Raw genomic sequence first — 19,315 nt, 5'->3', positions numbered from 1 at the left:
AGGTTCATTCACTGGATAAACGGACTATTGGTTCGTGTAGTTTAATTGTAAAGCGCCGTTACATACGGAAGTCAACATAACTCATGTACTTGATTGTATAGCTCTTATAATAAAACTGTGAGAAGCTTAAAAATGATTTTATATTTAAATGTGTATATTTTTATAACACAACGGGAAAGAAATTGTGAAATGTACATCAGGATATATAGCCTACATTCTGTACAGCAGATCTACAGAACAGCTGAGACCCAGCTGTTTACGAAACCTCAACTTCACAGTACTGTATCAAATCTGACATGCTCGAGACGCTGCTTCTGAAGGGATCTACAGCAAATCATAATAGCAAACTATAGAATAAACTATAGTTACCCAAAAACGTGGATAAATTCAGAAGTGGGCTAATTTAAATAAATCTACTTTACAGCAGTTGATCCACTTCCCTTTATACTAACTGGTCAGTAGTGGATGGATTGCATATCATTTGAGTATCTACGATGTAATTGAAGGCACCACCATCTTTATTTCTAGGCAAAAGCCATTATGCAGGAAGATTATGACAAATATATCATCAATAACCCAGCAAAGAGAATTTCTCATAAGTTCAAACATGACTTGCAATTCAGAATGACAAAATCCAGTTTGTAAAACAATTTCTAAAGTATTCCATCCATAATACAACAAAACGTTTATATAACAGCTAGATTCTACATATCTTCCCAAATTTTACAGGCATTGTTTCTTGGATGTATAAAAATAGCACTTGAAAGAATTTCAGTTCATCAGCGGGGAAAAGATACTTTGCAATATGCTTACATAAACTAGGAAAACACATTAAGAAACAACATCACACTCAAATGAATTGCATTTAAGTCATTGATTGAACACAATAAACCCCCTCAAACACTTTTATTTATTACTACATTTTGAAACAGCCTTATATACACACACACACACAACAACAACAACAACAGAAAGTTTAGTCAACAGAAAGATATAAGGCAAAGTTTATAACAGATTTCCAGTGGTCATGTTAAGTGTCTGTCGCTCTGCACATCCAGCAAGCACAATCAGTTGGTCCCAGCAATAATTGTGATTTCCTAAGATGCATTGCAACACATGTCTCCAATATAGACTTTGGACCAGTCCGGTTAGTAGTGAAGGATCTATCTTCCAGTTGCTGTGTTGAAAGCACTCTGTGCAGAAGTGCTAAGAGCAGCAGGCTGATTTGACGTCCCAAACACTCGACTGCCATCTCCCTTTAAAATACCTGTGCATTTCCAATTGTCCATGTAGTTTGCTGGAGAAGGGTAAAAAAAACTCATTTACAGCATTGGCATTGACAGTTATAAAGTATTAGTTGATTAAATTTCACCACAAAATTCTCTTGATGAACAGGTATTTCATCTCTCACCTTTCCAGAGTCTCACACAGCCATCATCACCAGAGGAAGCCAGGATCGTACTGGTAATGTTCCAACTCACACGCCACACCTGGGAGTTATGGCTGTCAAACTGGGCCAGCACCTGCACCTCAAATTTAGTAGGAGCTGCAGAGGAGCTCTCTGCCTTTCTGTCAGTCAAAAAGAGCCACACGGATAGTTTTTAAAAAGGCACATGGCCCTTTGATAACCAGACAACACTCATTGGTAAAGAGAATGGATCTAAAGCATTGCTTTATTTTTAACAATAAATCAGAATCATTTCACTCACCTAAGAGGAACTAATTTAAAGATGCGCACATCTTTTGTGGCAACAGCAAGCACATGAAAAGACCGCCCCAGGTTCGGAGCAAACGCAACATCATGGACAGCATCAGTAACTGTCACCAGTGTCTCGGCTTTGGCATATTTTCTAGAACCAGAAAAAAAAGCACTTTCAATTACACAACAACTAAAAAAGATGCTTAATCTTGTAACATCAGGTGAAATCAAAACAAACCTGGTTATTTCATTATACTCATATATCTGAACTTTGCCACCATACGTAACGTTGTTTTCATCACTACCTACAGCGATCATAGGTGCGTGAGCCCGAGAACTGTTGAGACAATAACAAGGAAGTTTTTTTTTTACTGCTTTAAAAAGGAACACAATACACACATTTACGGAATATTTCCAACTTTGTTCTCCTAAATCTATCTTTTAAAACATTACACTGTAGTCTACAGACTACAGTTAAAATGATACAATTAAGAAAATCCAAATGTTAGTGAGATAGGGTTTAATTTCACCTGGAAGGGTTCCAGGAGATGCAGGAGCAAGGGAATTTAGATGAGATTTCATGCTGCAGGGACCACTGGCTCAGATTCATCACATCAGGGGCCTCGTAGATTCGCACAACCCCGTCCGCAGAACACGTGGTCAGCATCAAGCCCATGTGCTTCGGTGCAAACTTCACATCAGTCACGGATGTGCGACTGTCCACAAGTGTGGTTCTCTTTATCTGGGTTGACAAAAATCACTATTGCAGTCTTAAAGTGACACGCTGACTATGTTTAAGAATATAATACTTACACAATCACGGACACTGCTTACTGAACAGTAAACAGAATGCCTTCTAGTTAAAAAACGTGTAATAGGACATATAATATGCAGTGAGGAATAATAGAAGGCTATGTTTTCACACAATCTCACTTCAAGTGTCATGTCCAAACTCAGATGTCACTCTCCTTTTTAACACTAGACAACTTGAAAATCAAGAAATTTAAACTAGAGGTCATGCCCTTACCCAATGGCTTTGTCCTCTATGTTTGTCATTGGACTCTCCAACAATTTCCTCCCATACTATTGCAGTACGGTCAAAAGAGCAAGATGCCAACACCTGTCCAAACTCTGGATGAGCCCATGTCACTCTCCAAACCGAGCCACTGTGAGTCTAAAAAACATAGATCTCTATAATCAATAAAGCGAAAGTACACTAACCCTGTAAATGCACCAATAAATGTAACCATGTCAGATAAATTTAAGAATACAACACATTTAAATGATTTTTATTTGCGTTTAAAATAGGCATGGATTTTTTTTATTATAATGATTTTTAAACTTACTTTCCAGCTAGCTGTGCAGTTCCATTCTCCATTATCAGCCTTGTCCCACACCTTAGAGGAGATATAAACATATACATATGTATTATATTATATACATATAATACACAAATCACACTCCTGAAACCAAATGTACAGTTTACTTCCAACGTGTGACAACTTAAACGGTTTATTACAGCGTAAAAAATACATTGTATAGTTGCCATTTAACAACCCTTAAAAAAAATTGCCATGGTTTTATTATAGACATTTTAGTAACCGTTTTTTATGGCGGATTGTTTACAAAAAATATAAAAGTTAGACTATGGTTACTGTAGGGGGGCTGTGTTAAATTTGTGATTACTGTAGTCCTACTTCAAACACAAAAGTAAAACTTAAGTTATTGTAGAAAAATATTTGGATAATTGTCGTAAAAACACACTTTCAAAATTCTTGCAGGCCAGGAAAATGAGAGCTCGTTACCTTAATGCTTTGGTCGCTGGAACACGTAGCCATTCTCCGCCCGTGAAAATCGTAGGAAACATCGTGGATCAGATCTTTGTGATCTGCTGCAATGCTACGCGCGACAAACATCGTTCAAAATATTGAATAATGGTTCCTGCTAATGTCACGCGGGGAGCCAGCAAGCACTCGTTTACTGTTCCATCACAGTCTTTCAAACGGAAAGTTGCAAGCGCTCCAATCACGTTGAATCACGTGTCAGAAAGCAGGCGTGATCGAATACTCGCGACCACGCGCAGGCAAAACGATTGATTTACCGCGAGAGCAGTCTGTATTCGCGGTACATTGATGTCATAGGCCAATCTGTCTGCGCAGTAATGCATGAAGCATCCGCAGCCGATCAAAACATCGCACAGCGCATCCACATTTGTTTTAACGTCCTCTAGCGGAGACAGTCACGATTAAACAGAGCTGGATATTTTGGTCACAATCATTTATTTTATTTATTGTACACATAGACCCAAATGGGACGACAGCTTAAACTTTAGATGCACTTTTGAATTATGGGCTAAATGAACCAACGTAACAGACAACCCTCGGAATTATTACAAAATCTTCAAGCTAGAAAAAAAACATGCAAAGCTCCAGGGATGAACAATAAGTGGACAATACAAATAAGCATTATTAACCCATGTAGCATATCAAAATTGGGGTATTGACCAAATTATGCATGTCAAAATAAACCAATCATCGTAGCAATTAGAAGTAGGGTAAATGAAAGAGGAGCGAGGGAAAATTGGAGTGCTGAGCATGCGTTGCAAAGGTCATCATCACAGCAGCTCTTCTTCATGCTGTATAAGGTCTTATTGGACAGAAACTCAACAACAGTCGTCCTGTTGCACTCCTCAGTCGCAAGACACCCCATCACCTTTATATCCAAGACTCCTGCTATAAAAGCATAAAAAAGCATGAGACCTGATGAATCTTGTCTGAAGAATAATAACAAACACACAAAAAAAAACACACCTGCTTTACCAATCCCTACATAACAATTCTCATCATCACTGCAGTTTGTCTTCGTAGTAAAGCACAGATTCCAGAATCCAAGATCACACCTAAAACACTCAAGCGTGTGCCCTGTAAGAGATCAATTGTGAATATTAGCACAATATGCAAATGTAATCAAAAGAGACACGCGTAAAGGGGCATCCAGAGAACTTTAACCACACACACACAAAGTTTAAAACGTAACATACGTACGTTAACCTAATACATTCAACATCGTACAATTAAGTATAACAACACTTCTATAAATCAACCATAGGCAAGAGGAAATACATCACCTGAGCACCAAAACAAGGACAACAGCGCACAGGTAATCAAAAGATATCCTTTCATGATTAAACGGGTTTAAAACCTATCAGTAGTGGATGCGAGCCCCTGTGACTATTATTTATACCACCAAGCAACAGACAGCCTAATCATGCGTGACAATGGATAGTTTGCATAATGCATGGTAAGGTGTGAGGGGGATAAAGGCATTATCTTATTAGTCATTCATAAGAGGCAGCTGTTCAGCTCGTGCAGCAACGACATGCACGTTCACAAATTAATGAGCTTTTGTCACGCAAAATCCAACAAACAAAACGTGTTGTCAATACAACGTGACTTATGACATATATGTACTCTTCAACAGGCCACGTTTAGAACAAGTTTAAAGAGAAAACCACTTTAGGCACGGGTTGTTATTCCTGGAAGTAATAAATTGACCCGTGATGTCACGTTGGGCTTTCGCACACAGAGGGCGCAATTTCTCGCTCTTACAGACACACGGAAGTATCTGATGGGGGTGCTGAAAGTGCTCGTTATTTTATCCTCTTTCATGAGGGTTAACATCGCACCGCACCGTTCCTCTCGCCGTTTTTACGGAATCATGACAACCTTTGACGATGGAATGGTGACTTCGCATTCGATTTCAGGCGACATTTAATTCAACCATCTCCAGTTCGCCTAATCTGGCTCACCCCACTTTGAAAAATGGATCAGGAGTTTGAGAACATCGATTCATCTGGACAGTGGCAAAACCTTTATAATGTAAGTCATATTTGAACACTTGCATCTTAACCTTTGTTCCGAACGAGAATGCTTTTGCCATCTGATATATATATATATATTTTTATCTCCGTAGCTTTACAAATTAACGTCACATATGGCTAAATGAGAAGCTAATAGTCCTAGTGAGTGAAGTATTCGGGCCATGATGAGAGCATATAGGTAATTCAGTTTTGCGTTACTGCGCATGCGTGTAATACCGAGAAATGCGGTGCCCATGAACTTAACTGCAGCTAAATTTGAAATGGACTCACTATGTGAATCATTTGAGTTTGATAAACCAGAACGCGATTAAAGCAATTTCACAGACGTTTTTATATAAATAATTTGATGTATTGTTGAGTTTTGTAACCCATCAACACAGAATCCCCGACCTATTATTGCAGTGAACCAAGCAGCCCAATTGCCATGTGTCAAAATAACTTGTTTACACTGAGTAATTGCCAGCAAAGTGCATGAGTGGCCATGTCACTGTGCGGTGCATTAGAGCTGCACACCCAGGGCTTCCTGTGATCACATGGGCTGTGTCTCAAAATGCAGTAGGTCTCCTTCCAAGACAGATTTCTTGTCAACCGTAAGCGCGGGCTGTAATTTTGAATGTTAAATGCACGTAAGAAGTCAGTTGGTTATGATGTGGGAAGTGATGTATATGTTATAAGGTGCCACCGCATCGCGTGTAATGCCTAAAATGCTGTCTAGGTAGGCTTCGTAATAGGCTTTGAGACACAGCCATGCACTGATATGGTTTCTGAGAACTGACGATTACTTCCCAAGAACTGAAGAACCGAGACTGTTAGTTCTTTATAACTCGGCTAGATAGCCCCACATGTCCAATGCTTTATTCAGATTGATGTATTTTATTTTAATAGATTTTTACTTTGATTCATTTGTATTATCCCAATCCATAAAAGCACTCTCTGCCCTAACCCTCTGTTGTTACATATAATGTTAATGTTTACTGGCGGTGAAGTTTGATGACCATGTATATTGTAAAACAGATGGGTGTTTTTGGCTCTCAGATTTTCACACCGATGTTTGTTATTATGTAACCTCTTTCTAGGAAATCCGTAACCAGTCTCAGGAGTGTCCCTACAAAGTGGCCAAGTTCCCAGAAAACCGCAATAGGAATAGATATAGAGACGTCAGTCCCTGTAAGTTTCTTTCACGTGAGATCCAGTTTTGCTGAACCATTTTAACAATGTTGCACAAATTTTGTCCAAACAATCTCTATTTTTTGCCCAAGCTTAATTCATTTTGATTTATACATCTTAGTATATGCCAATGTATCTGCTTCATCTCACCCTTGATGACCTGCATTGTTGTGTTAAGATGATCACAGTCGGGTGAGATTAGAAAATTCAGAGAATGACTACATAAATGCGAGCCTTATTACCATGGAGAAGGCCCAGAGAAGGTACATACTGACACAGGTATGACAGTAATGGAAAAGTAAGCTGACTTGCATTCATGTCTAGACACATTTGCATGCACAAATATTATTTACACTTTATTAATGCTTTTATTGATTTGCTAATTGTATGAAACCACAGGTTAGTTTAGTTGGCTTAGGCTTTTGTTGAACCAATACAAATGCCTAATAATGGTATTTTTATGAAGCTTATATTGGTTTTGCATAGACTAGCTTGTTGAAATAGTTTTGTATGTTCAGCCAGGTAATTGTGGGTATTTTTCCCTTGCTGCAGGGCCCCTTGAGAAACACTTGTGGTCACTTTTGGCTAATGATTTGGGAACAGCGCTCCAAAGCAGTTATCATGCTTAACAGAGTTATAGAGAAAGGCTTGGTGGGTGAACAGATTATTCTACATTTCTGTTATGTTCTGCACTCGTTTATGTTTTGCTCTTATTTTCTAGTTTGTGAAACATTTGGCAGTAATTCATTTATGTTTTTTTCTGTGGCTTTTTCTAAAAACTTAATTTTAAAATCAAACGATTGTAGGTCACCGAGGGGTTTGTTTTATTGTGTTTTATTGCTGTTTTTTGCCTGTTTTGAACAGGAGAAGTGCGCACAGTACTGGCCATCAGAGGAGGAGGGAGATATGGATTTCAGTGACACTGAGTTTGTGGTGTTTCTGGTATCAGAGGATGTTGAACCGAATTACACAATAAGAGTACTAGAACTTCAAAATAGCAAGGTGTGAATGCCAGTTTGTCTTTGAATGAGAATTCTAAGTAGTCGTGTTTAGACATCTGTTGTAGGAATACTTTCTCTACAAAAAATACTACAGATCTAGGCAACTTTCACAATCTCTGCATTTAGGATTGACAACCAGTTTAAAGTGATAGTTTACTCTAAAATAAAAATTCTGTCATCATTTACATAACCTCTTCTCATTTCAAACATGTGTGACTTTCTTTCTTCCACAGAACACAAAAGAAGATATTTTGAAGAAAGTTGTTAACAGCCCCCATTCACTGCTGTTTGGTTACCAACTTTTTTCATAATAGCTTTTGTGTTTTGCGAAAGAAAGTAAGTCAAACAGGTTTAAAATGACAAGAGGTTAAATAAATGATTACAGAATTTTGGGTGTACTATCGCTTGAAGTCTTAAATTATTTTGTTCACACCGCAGCTTACAATTGCATCTGAAACACAGTCTGTCTGTATGAACAAAGCAACCAAAGTGAAGCCTGTTTTCTTGTCACACAGGATGCTTTTAACTATAGTGATCGATGTAAATGTGACAAATGGTGTCTTCTATAGAAAGATGCAGATTGTGGAGTTGTTTGGTGCCGAAAGATTCACATTTTATTATTTTAAATATACATGCACAGCAGGTGCACACAAATATTGAGCGACGTGTTTGTCCCAAATTGTAGTATGTTGAAAATAGTATTCCAAAGATTCCCGGATGGTCTACTTCCGGTATAAATTCGAAATGTAGAATGATACACACTCTAACGGATGATATTACCCACAACTCACTTTGAGTAGGAGGAGTTTAGTGACGCTCCACTGCATTAATAAATTACATAACTGATGCTTCACTAAATTAACAAATTTAAGTATACTGTAAACATTACATATGAAATAATGTATGAATTAATACCTTAATGGAAAGAAGACTGTTATTGGCTACTTCTGCTTCGTGTTAGCATGTCCCAGTGTGTGCAATCTCTTTTGCCATGCACTCAAAAGTACCTACTATTCCAACACAAAAATAATACCTACTATTAGGGCTCGTAAAAGTAGGCCAATTGGAACGCAGGGAGAGTGACATGTGACGTGCCAGGCAATAAGCTGTCAAGTACAGTTCAGTTCACACAGCAGGGTTTTTACTGTGAGTCCCTGAAATTTACAGATGTGATTTGAATTATAGAATGCGGTTGTCACATAAATATCTTAAACTGTGTGTGTCAAAACAGTCTTAAGAAGCACTGACAGCCGTATTCTGTTGATGTGTCAACGTAGCGTTAGTCACTTATATTTAAACTGTGCTGCAAAGCAAGCGTGAATATTACAATATGTTATTGTAAACTTGGTTTCAAATCTGTCAGACAGGAGAAAGCAGACAGATCTACCATTTTCATTACACAACGTGGCCTGATTTTGGTGTACCGGAATCCCCAGCATCATTCCTCAACTTCCTTTTCAAGGTTCGAGAGTCCGGCTCTTTGGGGCCAGAGAACGGGCCTGCTGTGATCCACTGTAGTGCAGGAATAGGGCGATCAGGGACATTCTCATTGGTAGACACCTGTCTTGTCTTGGTGAGACTGCATTATTGCAAAAAACTTTTTAAGCTTAATTTCAGTGTAAATGATCATCAGTGTTTTAATTCTTGTAGATCTATGTTTAAGAATTATATTATATTAAAGTATATGTAGGGAAACTGACTTTTTAGAGTCCTTTTTTATTTATAGATAGACAACAGGAAAGACCCTGCCTCTGTGGACATACAGAATGTTTTGTTAGATATGAGAGCGTATCGAATGGGCCTTATTCAAACTCCAGATCAGCTTCGATTTTCATACATGGCAGTTATGGAGGGAACAAAGAGAATCCTGGGAGACACTGCTTTACAGGTAAAGAACAGCTGGAATATTTCAGATGGAATTTAGCCAATGTTTTAATTGTATTGCATTACCCCTAAAATAAATGATAGCGTAGTGTTTTATATGATCCCGTGGTGATAATGGTGCAATATTGCATGACTCTGAGCCAATCAGATATGTGTGTGTGTGCGTGTGTGTGTGTATATATATATATATATATATATATATATATATATATATATATATATATATATATATATATATAAATAAACTGTGTGTGTATATGTATACTGTTATTGGATGGCTAAAGTTTGATTGTGCTACTTTAAAGCAGCCTAACACACCAGGTTTCTCCAAAAATCTCATATTAATGTTGAGTACCTATAGAGTAGTATTGCATACGTTGTATCTTCGAAGATTATTTAGTTTGAACACATTTATAAAAGATAGATAGAGCTGTACTATTACTTCCAAACTCATAAGGCGCGTGCGGGGGGATGGGTAGGCTGAACTAAACCACATTGTCACTAAAACACAGACATCAGTTTCACTCACCGCGTGCGGTGAAAATATAGTACCTATTTTGATTTGGTTTTGTGCTTTCTATTGTCATTTATAAACCTATCTCTATTCTTTTCCATTGAAAGCAAAAGCTGTCAACAGAACGACAGGAGTCAAATGCTGACTTGGGTTCATCTCATCCGAGTCCCAACATGAGTCAAGACAAACTGAATGGACCGTCTGACTTGTGTACAGAGCCTCAGGATCTAGGAAGAGGCGATAGGATACAGTCACCAAAAGAAGAGCATCTTGCAGATTTGAAAACAGGAAGGTAAGCATTTCATTTGTTTTTTCTTTGCGTAGTTCTGTTAAACGTTGTTGTGACAACAGAATTAAAGGCCATGAGAAGAAGGACAAAACCTGTGTATTGTTTTTATTCATTTCAGCCTACGCAAGAGAAACCGTGAGGAGCGGATAGCCACCACAGCACAGAAGGTGCAGCAAATGAAGTTGAAACTGAGCGATTCAGAGAAGAAGAAAGAGGACTGGCTTTTCTGGAGACCCATTCTTCTAAATATTGGTGCTGGTGCAGTTTTAGCACTGGGACTATGCATGTGCTGGGCCTTTTTGTCCCAGTAAGGCCATTTTGCCACATAGATTCCTCTTGTCTTTTTTTTCAGGGACCCAAATTATGGTACTTATACAAGTAGGTGCTTGGATGTTTCTAGATAGGGGACATGTAATATAATTGTGTTTACAAGCATTCATACCCGGACATTATACTACACGATTCATTGAATGTTTGTGTAATATGTGGTTATTACAGTGTAACACGCTATAGTTACTTGGTAACTACTGTGGTAATTCCAGTCTTGGTTCCAGTTTTCGAAGCCTAACAACTTACTGTACAAAATGTTGTCTCAGTTCATCTGCAAAAGCAATGTAAAGTAGACAAGTTATTCCCAGCAAGGTCACCAGTCCGTTTAAATCATGCTTTGGCCTTCAGGCTTGCTGTTTCAGCACTGATATTCATAGGGTGATTCAGTTGTTTCAGTAGGTAAGAACCCAGAGAGTTTTCATTATGGTCTTTACATGCACATCTCAGGATCCTCTAGTAATAAACTGACTGTAGACACAGCCAAATGGAATAAGTGGTCTGGTTTCCACTTTGAAAAATGTACATAGTAAACTCTTTCACTAAACAAGAAATATTGCATTTGTTGTGTATGTTTCTCTGAGTTATTTGTGCCCATGAAATGATATCTCTTTTGATCGATGCGTGTAGGGTAAAATGCAGACGATGAGAGAGTGCACATGATGCATGTATACAGTTCGATTTCCCACATCATTTCAGTGTCCTCCGCCCAGTTGTGTTCAGCTTTCAGAGGATAGATGCTGAACTAACCCAGGCAAAGTCTCAAAGGATGAAAGTTTGTTTCCAGTCCCATTACCTCACACTGTAGGATTTCATTGTGGGTTTAATGCCAATTACTTAGCAGAATCAATGTGGGTCAAATTAGATGTCTCCTTCTGCCATGGTTCCAGGAATTGATCCAATATTTCCAGAAGTGGCTAATGGTGGAGTGGTAATTTCATTCCGTCTCTAAGTGACCACCGGGAAAGACCGATCCATTTCCCTCTCAGCAGTCTGTTGTACTGCGTACGGGAAAATGTCTTATTGGATCCAAGCACAAGCACTGCCTAAGTGACGACCTTTTATTAGCCAATAAGTGGGTTTTATTTTCAGATAAAATAAATCTTTCCCAACATTGCAGACCCTTGGGCTTTATGACGTTTTCACTTTGAGGACATTTAATGAAATTGATTTATGGTGACACGTTGTTTTGGATAAAGCTGTGAGATCTGTTTTAGATATTATTTATAAAAAAACAAGTGAAATCTCCCTTTCTGAAATTTGAAGTCTGCGTGACCGACAATGCTGTACAGAAAACTACAAGTTCCAGAATTCTTACTCATGTGACGTAATTTCCTGAGGCTGTGTAAGCGCCCTGCCTGAATTAATCGGGGAAGTTGAATATTTTATAAAATGTTGATTTTCATACCATTTTAATGCACGTGAGCTTAATCGTTTGTTAATTTTAACAACCCATTTAAATTTTTTAACCTTAATTTTTTTTTTCTTGAATGGCACAGGCACAATCCCGGGCACACTCCCGCTTGCTTTTCCGCCAGGATTTAAAATGTCAGTTGCAGGAGGCGTTGACAAAAAGCCTGAGTAGAGCAACATAACTAGTCCAACAAATATGTTTAATCGAGGTATTTGACGCTTATGCTTTAAATGATAAAATGCGGCATATTGACGACTGTTAGTTTAAACTCGTTGCGTTTAACGTTACACACTCGCTTTGAAACATGTCCCTGCCACCAGAAAAGGCATCTGAATTAAAACAAATAATTCACGATCATCTCATCAAGGTAAGACATGATGTACTTTTTTACTCGCAAATCATGAATTGGTTAATGTTGAGCAACCTGCAAAACTTCAAACATCTTACAATGGACGCGTTAACGTTTCGCGTCAAACATTTTAGCTGTTGTCATTGATTTCCTGATTTTATTATAGTTTTATAGCATTAAATAATTGTGCAAGTATATAAGGTTTGTTTTTGAGTTATAAATAAAGCTTTACTAACTGCATTGACTCCAAATGTAAGTCCATTCGGAAAACAGCGTCGGTCAATTCAAGAACATAAATGTTTAACGTTAATGTGTTTGCAGGTGGATATCCATGGCAAAATTCGTGATGTTTTAGCGGAGACAGTGAGAGGTGATGGGCACCATGGACAGCGTTCCCTCTCTGACGAGGATTTCATACATGCTCTCCAGCGGAGGGGAATCGTGGATGATGTGATGAAAGATCTAAGTTTTACAAATGTGGTATGCTTAACATGTTTCACTGCACTTAATCTCACAGCATGCACAGCGAATGGGAACAACATGATAAATGCAATCTCTTTACTAGTTTGCTTCTCGTCATGATGTGCATCAAACTGAAGCTGACTCTGTGAACAAATCTGCAACTCATTTTGTGGACAAGAATATTGCAAAGTTGAAGCCAAGTAAGTGCTTTTTAAATATGCATGTTGAACAGAATTACGTTTCTTTGGAAGAACTATCCAACTAAATGATAATTTTTTCCAGCCAACATCAGTCCACTGAGGAGACATCTCTACCTCCAAGTTCTGGGTGGTAAGGCCTTCCTGGAGCACCTGCAGGAGCCCGAGCCTTTACCCGGACAGGTGTGCTCTACCTTCACCCTTCATCTACACTTCCGTAACCAGCGTTTCCGCTCCAAACCGGTCCCGTGTGCCTGTGAACCAGACTTACAGGAGGGCTTTCTTCTGGAAGTACATAGAGATGGACCAGGTATCTCATATATATTCAGAACATTTGACTAGCAACCTACAGTATAATATTTTATTATGCGACCTTTGATATGTAACTTTCGGGTTGTGTCGTGGAACAGGAGATGCTGGCAAAATGGCAGACGCTACAACCATGTTGTCCATCTGTGATCCAGTGCATATGGTGCTCATCAAAACAGACCCATCTGGAGACACCACACTTGTTTCTTCTTATTTTCTCGAGTGGCGGACAGTTCTCGGTGCTCCACATGGAAAAAACAAAGTGTCAGTGGAACTGCTGGGAGTAGGTAAGCAAAAGCTTAAATTAAAAGGGAAGGGAAGATTCTTGGTATACAGGTTTGGAATGACATGGAAGTGGGTAAATGATGAAAAATATATCTTTTTTTGGGTGAACTGTCCCATTAAGAGACTCCGTAGAAGCATCAATGTTCTATGTTATGTTTATCATAGTAAAAATATGCTTCAGATCCTTAAATTTCACTCCTTAATGTCTGCTATTTTGTGACACTTGTGTTTGTGCATGTTTGTGCACACGCTTTTTGCTCAGGTAGTGAATGTAAAGTCCCTGTTGGTGTTTTGAATCTCAAGTTGGAATTGTATCCTCCCCTCACTGAGACCCTGAACCCTGAAGTCATCTCCACCCAGGTAAAGCATTATAATTCAGTTTATCAAGTAGGACACAAGGAAAAGCGGCATTGTCCTGAATACCCAATCTCAAGAAGTATAAATAAACTACTGCATTTCAGACACCGATTTTATGAAGAAACAAATTAAGGGCCTTCATTTTTGCAGCAATCTCTAGAAAGACAGAGAACAGCAGAAAAGGAGAGACTGTTTTTGGTATATGCAAAACAATGGTGGCAAGAGTTCTTGGAGATTCGACCCTCACATCAGTCCAAGCTAGTGAAGATTTTTGCACAGGTGACTTTATTATGTATTTCTGAGAAGCTTCAGGTACTGTAATTGTGCAGGTTGATAAGAGTTACTATTATTGTTGTCATTTAAAGGGATAGTTCACCCAAAAATGGAAATTCTGTATTGAATTACCATCAATTTCTTCCAAACCTGTATACATCTTTATTTGGTTGAACAGAAAAGACAGATATTTGGAATTATGTTAGCTACTGATATTTTTAGGACATCATTGACAAGCAAAGTAAGAAATACTATAGTATTTTTTTTTTTCTGTTGAACACAAAAGATAATATTTTAAAGAATTTAGAAAAGAAAACCGTTCTAGGGCACCTTTGACAACCATAAAAAAATCTACTAGTCAATGGTGCCCCAGAAATCTCAGTTGCTAACATTTCCTAAAATGCTTTCTTTGTGTTCAACTGTACAGGTTTGCAATAGACTGAGGTTTAAATAAAGAGGGGAATATCCCCTCTAAGTGATTCATGCTTGTGCTAACAGTATTTGGTGTGTGTCATGCAGGATGAAAACGGCGTGAACCGACCCGTGTGCTCGTATGTGCGTGTATTGCGTGCTGGCAGGTTGCTTGAGAGTCCTCGGCAGGCTGCACGGTTTGTCAGTTTGTTGGCTCAGGAGAAAGCACCTGTCGTTGGGGGAGGAGTCAGGCAGGAGCAGTGGTGCTCTATGATGGCTTTCCTCTGCAGGAACAAGGCAAGACATCCTATCAAAATCAATTACAATTGTTTGGATTTCTCAACTGGTGCAGAATGTTGGTAGCAACGCCAAAGTCATGGGTTAAAATGGGTAAAAAAAGTGCAATGTCGCAAATATTTTTAGCCAACACAACTGATGCATTATGATCCCTAACAAGTGTTTGACACAGATATTGTTTTTCATACTGCAAATAAGAGAAGTCACAAACATGAGATGTTTTCCAATGAAACGATTCTTGATATTATACGCAAATGAAAAGAATGTAATCTAATACATACAAGAGTATAAAAAATTTGACAAGACAAAGAAATGTACAGAGACGTGACAGTCAAATTGTTTGTTGCCAGGGTGACTGCGAGGATCATGCCACACTACTCTGTAGTTTACTGTTGGGATTTGGACTGGATGCTTATGTATGTGTGGGCACCAAAACCAAGAACATCCCACACACCTGGGTCATGACCTGCGGCACAGATGGTTCCGTCACCTTTTGGGAAAGTTTCACTGCACACAGGTAAAGTTTCATATGTTCACACTATTCATATTTTAATTATTCATAAAGAGTTTCATTAACTGGAGTTTACCTAATAATGGAGGGGACATGAGGGTGAATATATGGGAACAGACATTTTATCCTTTTAACCCCATGTTATCTGCATCAGATACGTCCATCATCCAGTAGACCCTGATGCTCCTCCCATGGTCCCCCAGCCAAAACCTACCTACCCTTACCGGACAATCGGCTGCGTCTTCAACCACAAGATGTTCTTGGCGAACTGCCAGCCGTCAGACGCTGTAGAACTGTGTGTGTTTGACTTCGCAGACGGTTCTCGCTGGAAGGTCATGAGTGAGGAGGCCATTCGGTCTGTGTGTGTGCCCGGCAGCACCTCCTCTCTCCCCCCAACTCCTCCCCTCTGCTCTCCTTCTGTGCTGCCTAATGAGGCCAGCAACCAACTTGAGCTGGAGATGCGCTACCTACTAGCTGAGCATAGGAAGGTAACACACATGAACCAGAAACCATTTACTTAAAAAACAACTTAGTTCTCGACTTAATGTTGTATTTTACTATTCAGTCAAAGGGTGAATTTGCATTATTTAATATCAGGGTGTTGTTAACTAAAAAATGCTTCCCTGCCAAAGAGTTTTTACGGCAATCAGTGTTTGTACTGTTGTACAGCAGGTGGCGCTATTACACACCTTTGGGAAAAAGTACAGAATCCCAGAACCTAGAACGTATATGTTTTAGCGGTTTTTAATGATTGTTCGGAGTGGAATCTGGGTGGAATCTTTGACTAAAAACGTTAATTATTTCAGCTGTTTAATCAAAATGATGCATTTTTGTAGAAGCCTACCCTCATATACGGAGTAATAAAAAAACGAACAAATGAAGAAAGAAGAATACGGTTTCTTTTGTTTAAAAGCTGAGACTCTGTTCTTTCATTTGACATATTGTTTGTCCATATATGCTTTACAGAAAATGTACTGTGAGCCATTAAATTTGGGTGATTTTTTTTTTTTTTAAAGGCTGCCGGGGAATGAGTTAAACTTCAAAATGACTTTTTTGGTGACTTTTACCACAGATACATCAGACTACACTCTTGCCTGTTGAACATTTGTGTGAATAACTAATTGTGATGTTTATTGTGTGTATGTATAGGATCTGGGTCTGGCTACAGTGTGGGATGATCATCTGTCGTACCTGCTGTCAGCCGCGCTGTCAGCATATGAACTGGAGCGCTGTACAGGTGTGACTTGTGGAAACGAGGAGTTCCAGGATGCTGTGAGGAGGGCAGTGCCTGATGGTCACACTTTTAAAGGCTTTCCTATTCACTTCCTGCACCGGAACGCACGCCGGGCTTTCGCTACCTGCCTCAGGTACCTTTAAACACTTGCAGTCATATTGTTAATATGTCAATTCAAAGAGAGTTAACCCGCCTTCAAATCATAGGTTAGTAAAGTCACATGATAACTTCTTCAACCTCTACTTGCTCAATGCTATTTTAAAATCTACTCTTATCGTATCGTTTAGGTCACCGTTCTGTGAAGAGATTGTTTGCTGTCGAGGAGATCATGTGCGCCTGGCGGTGAGGGTTCGAGTGTTTGCTTATCCAGAGTCAGCATGTGCTGTCTGGATCATGTTTGCATCCAAGTACAGATCCGTGCTGTGATAGAACAGAAGAATCAGTTATCTCAGGTTTCCATACTCTCTGTGAGTCAACCCCCTCCTCAATGTCTCTGCAGGTTTAGGGTATTATTATAGAGTTTTGGTTTTACATGTACAGTTTGGCATTTATTTAATCTACTCTGAAATCTACAGTACGGTGTTGACTTTACAATCTTCATGTAAAGAATGCATGTGTGTTTTTGAAAACCTTTATTTATTATGGATGTATTTTTGTAAATATATCACTATTACAATATGCACATTTGTCCCTTTGGGATATTGACCATTTTATACTGGGTATTATTCACAGTATGAACGATTGATAAACTACTGTATTTGTATTACCAAAAAAGAGTTTACTGCTCATTGATTCATGTTAACTATTGGTTTGTTAACCACATGAATTAAGTAATGTTAATAAGACCTTTTTGTAAAGTGCCATCTTTTGTAAAGTAGCAACGTTTTATATAACAAATAAATTATGTTGCAAATAATGTTTAAACGCAAGAATAATCCTCTATATTTATATTTTACCATATTTTTATATACAGATCCAGGTCATTTTCATCACACATAATGTTGCTTCGTGTGTTAGGTTCTGGCCATTAGCTGTTGTTATATTGTTTAGGCAATAAGGTGAAAAATTATGAAGACCGAATATTTTTAAAGTTCTACTTCGACCAGTAGATGGCAGCATGCCAAAAGAAATAAAACTTTAAACCTGCAGAATTGTGAACAAAAACTTTAATCCTCCCTCATGCAACAACAGTATGGAATATTGCTGGATAATAAAACTACTCAACTGTTGTTGGTTCTTTCCGGTTGTCGACCGGAAGTAAAGAACACAAAGTAAGATAGGCGAAATGCTAGGAAGCACTTTTTCTGGGACATGGTGTTGGAAAAAAATATGAGAGGGAAGTGAAAATTTTTTTTTAAACTTTTGCGTTATCTCGCGAAACTACATTCTGCAAGTTCGGACAAAGACTTCATGTTTAATGTCCCGCTGCCAGAGTTTGTACACAAACATGGTTCTATAGTCGCAGTTTCCCGTATTAAAACTGGAGTGCTAAATGAGGGATAATCCACGGCTCCACGCGGAGGCGAAGAACCACCCGAGTCCCGACGCGAAGCGCAGAGCTGTTGCCTCCGCGAAGTGCATTAAAGGATGAGAAACCGTGGATAATCCCGTTTATACCAGGGTTATTTCCCAAATTAAAGCTTTTCTTGATGTTTACAGTTTAATTTTAAATCAAACAGGTGATCTCATATTTTTTCCAAAGCTTCAAATTATGTTAAAATCAAGGTTACATCCCCGCTGTCCTTTTAATGATTAATCTTGAAATGTTTTACATGTAATTTTACTACTGTCCACCAGATGGAGACGAAATACAACAAAGGAGTAAGGGCACATTGTGGGTTAATTAATTACCAATTAATGGTTATTAATTAAATTTTGATACTTCAAATAACAGCATTACGAGCTGTATTGTCGTTGGAGGCCTTGTATGTGTTTACGATCATGCCACATTTCTCAAGGTTGTAATTTTCTTTGGCACGCAACAACAGATTCATAGTAACAAAGTACTGCATCCCAGAACATGCTCATAAAAATGCATTAAAAATATTACTTCATTATACGCCTTGCTGTGTACTTCACTTCACAAAGTTGAGAACTGTGTGGAAGTGTGAAAAGGTGTCCAATTATATCTGATTTTGCCATCTCTCATTAAAATTGTCTGTATCCGGTAGCCTATTTGCAGAATGTGCCTGTGACAGTGGGGGTAGGAGTTGTGGAAAGTGTGTATTAGGTTAATGAATTTCCTATTTGACTGAAATCTACCTTCGCTTCTAATCACATTTCCTGTCTGAGAGAGGAAGTGTTTGATGCAGGAAAACAAGAATTGTCTTCAGTGCATATGAAATGTCTTGAACTGCAGGTGTAAATTTCTAATGGGTCTGTAGGGACAGGCGATGGTACATTATCTCACCAGACCTGACAAAAACACTCATATGCCATTAACACTGACTGAAGT

General features: G+C 38.6%; 3 protein-coding genes across 3 annotated transcripts; 2 read left to right on the top strand and 1 right to left on the bottom strand.

Moving 5' to 3' along the window:
- Window positions 1-500: 500 nt before the first annotated feature.
- On the bottom strand, window positions 501-3,753 carry LOC130432932 (nucleoporin SEH1-like). Its single transcript, XM_056762545.1, has 8 exons — window positions 3,505-3,753; window positions 3,046-3,096; window positions 2,727-2,873; window positions 2,230-2,441; window positions 1,938-2,036; window positions 1,710-1,850; window positions 1,412-1,569; window positions 501-1,297 (listed from the first exon to the last, which is right to left on the bottom strand). The coding sequence occupies exons 1-8, from the start codon at window positions 3,613-3,615 to the stop codon at window positions 1,164-1,166; spliced, it is 1,053 nt and encodes a 350-aa protein (XP_056618523.1). The 5' UTR covers window positions 3,616-3,753; the 3' UTR covers window positions 501-1,163.
- A 1,544-nt stretch (window positions 3,754-5,297) lies between these two features.
- ptpn2a (protein tyrosine phosphatase non-receptor type 2a) lies at window positions 5,298-11,328 on the top strand. The gene is made up of 9 exons (XM_056763324.1): window positions 5,298-5,577; window positions 6,656-6,746; window positions 6,925-7,025; window positions 7,299-7,397; window positions 7,611-7,748; window positions 9,111-9,320; window positions 9,474-9,635; window positions 10,253-10,437; window positions 10,553-11,328. The coding sequence occupies exons 1-9, from the start codon at window positions 5,521-5,523 to the stop codon at window positions 10,743-10,745; spliced, it is 1,236 nt and encodes a 411-aa protein (XP_056619302.1). The 5' UTR covers window positions 5,298-5,520; the 3' UTR covers window positions 10,746-11,328.
- Window positions 11,329-12,189: 861 nt separating this feature from the next.
- Window positions 12,190-18,917, top strand: cep76 (centrosomal protein 76). The gene is made up of 12 exons (XM_056762582.1): window positions 12,190-12,542; window positions 12,846-13,004; window positions 13,090-13,186; window positions 13,269-13,493; window positions 13,594-13,779; window positions 14,040-14,137; window positions 14,285-14,413; window positions 14,927-15,115; window positions 15,466-15,632; window positions 15,781-16,114; window positions 16,776-16,993; window positions 17,148-18,917. The coding sequence occupies exons 1-12, from the start codon at window positions 12,480-12,482 to the stop codon at window positions 17,284-17,286; spliced, it is 2,004 nt and encodes a 667-aa protein (XP_056618560.1). The 5' UTR covers window positions 12,190-12,479; the 3' UTR covers window positions 17,287-18,917.
- The last annotated feature ends 398 nt before the right edge of the window (window positions 18,918-19,315 follow it).

This window comes from Triplophysa dalaica, chromosome 12 (genome assembly GCF_015846415.1).
Source record: "Triplophysa dalaica isolate WHDGS20190420 chromosome 12, ASM1584641v1, whole genome shotgun sequence".
NCBI lineage: Eukaryota > Metazoa > Chordata > Actinopteri > Cypriniformes > Nemacheilidae > Triplophysa > Triplophysa dalaica.
The sequence above is the reverse complement of the archived record's forward strand: the minus strand, read 5'-3'. Positions and strand labels throughout refer to the sequence as shown.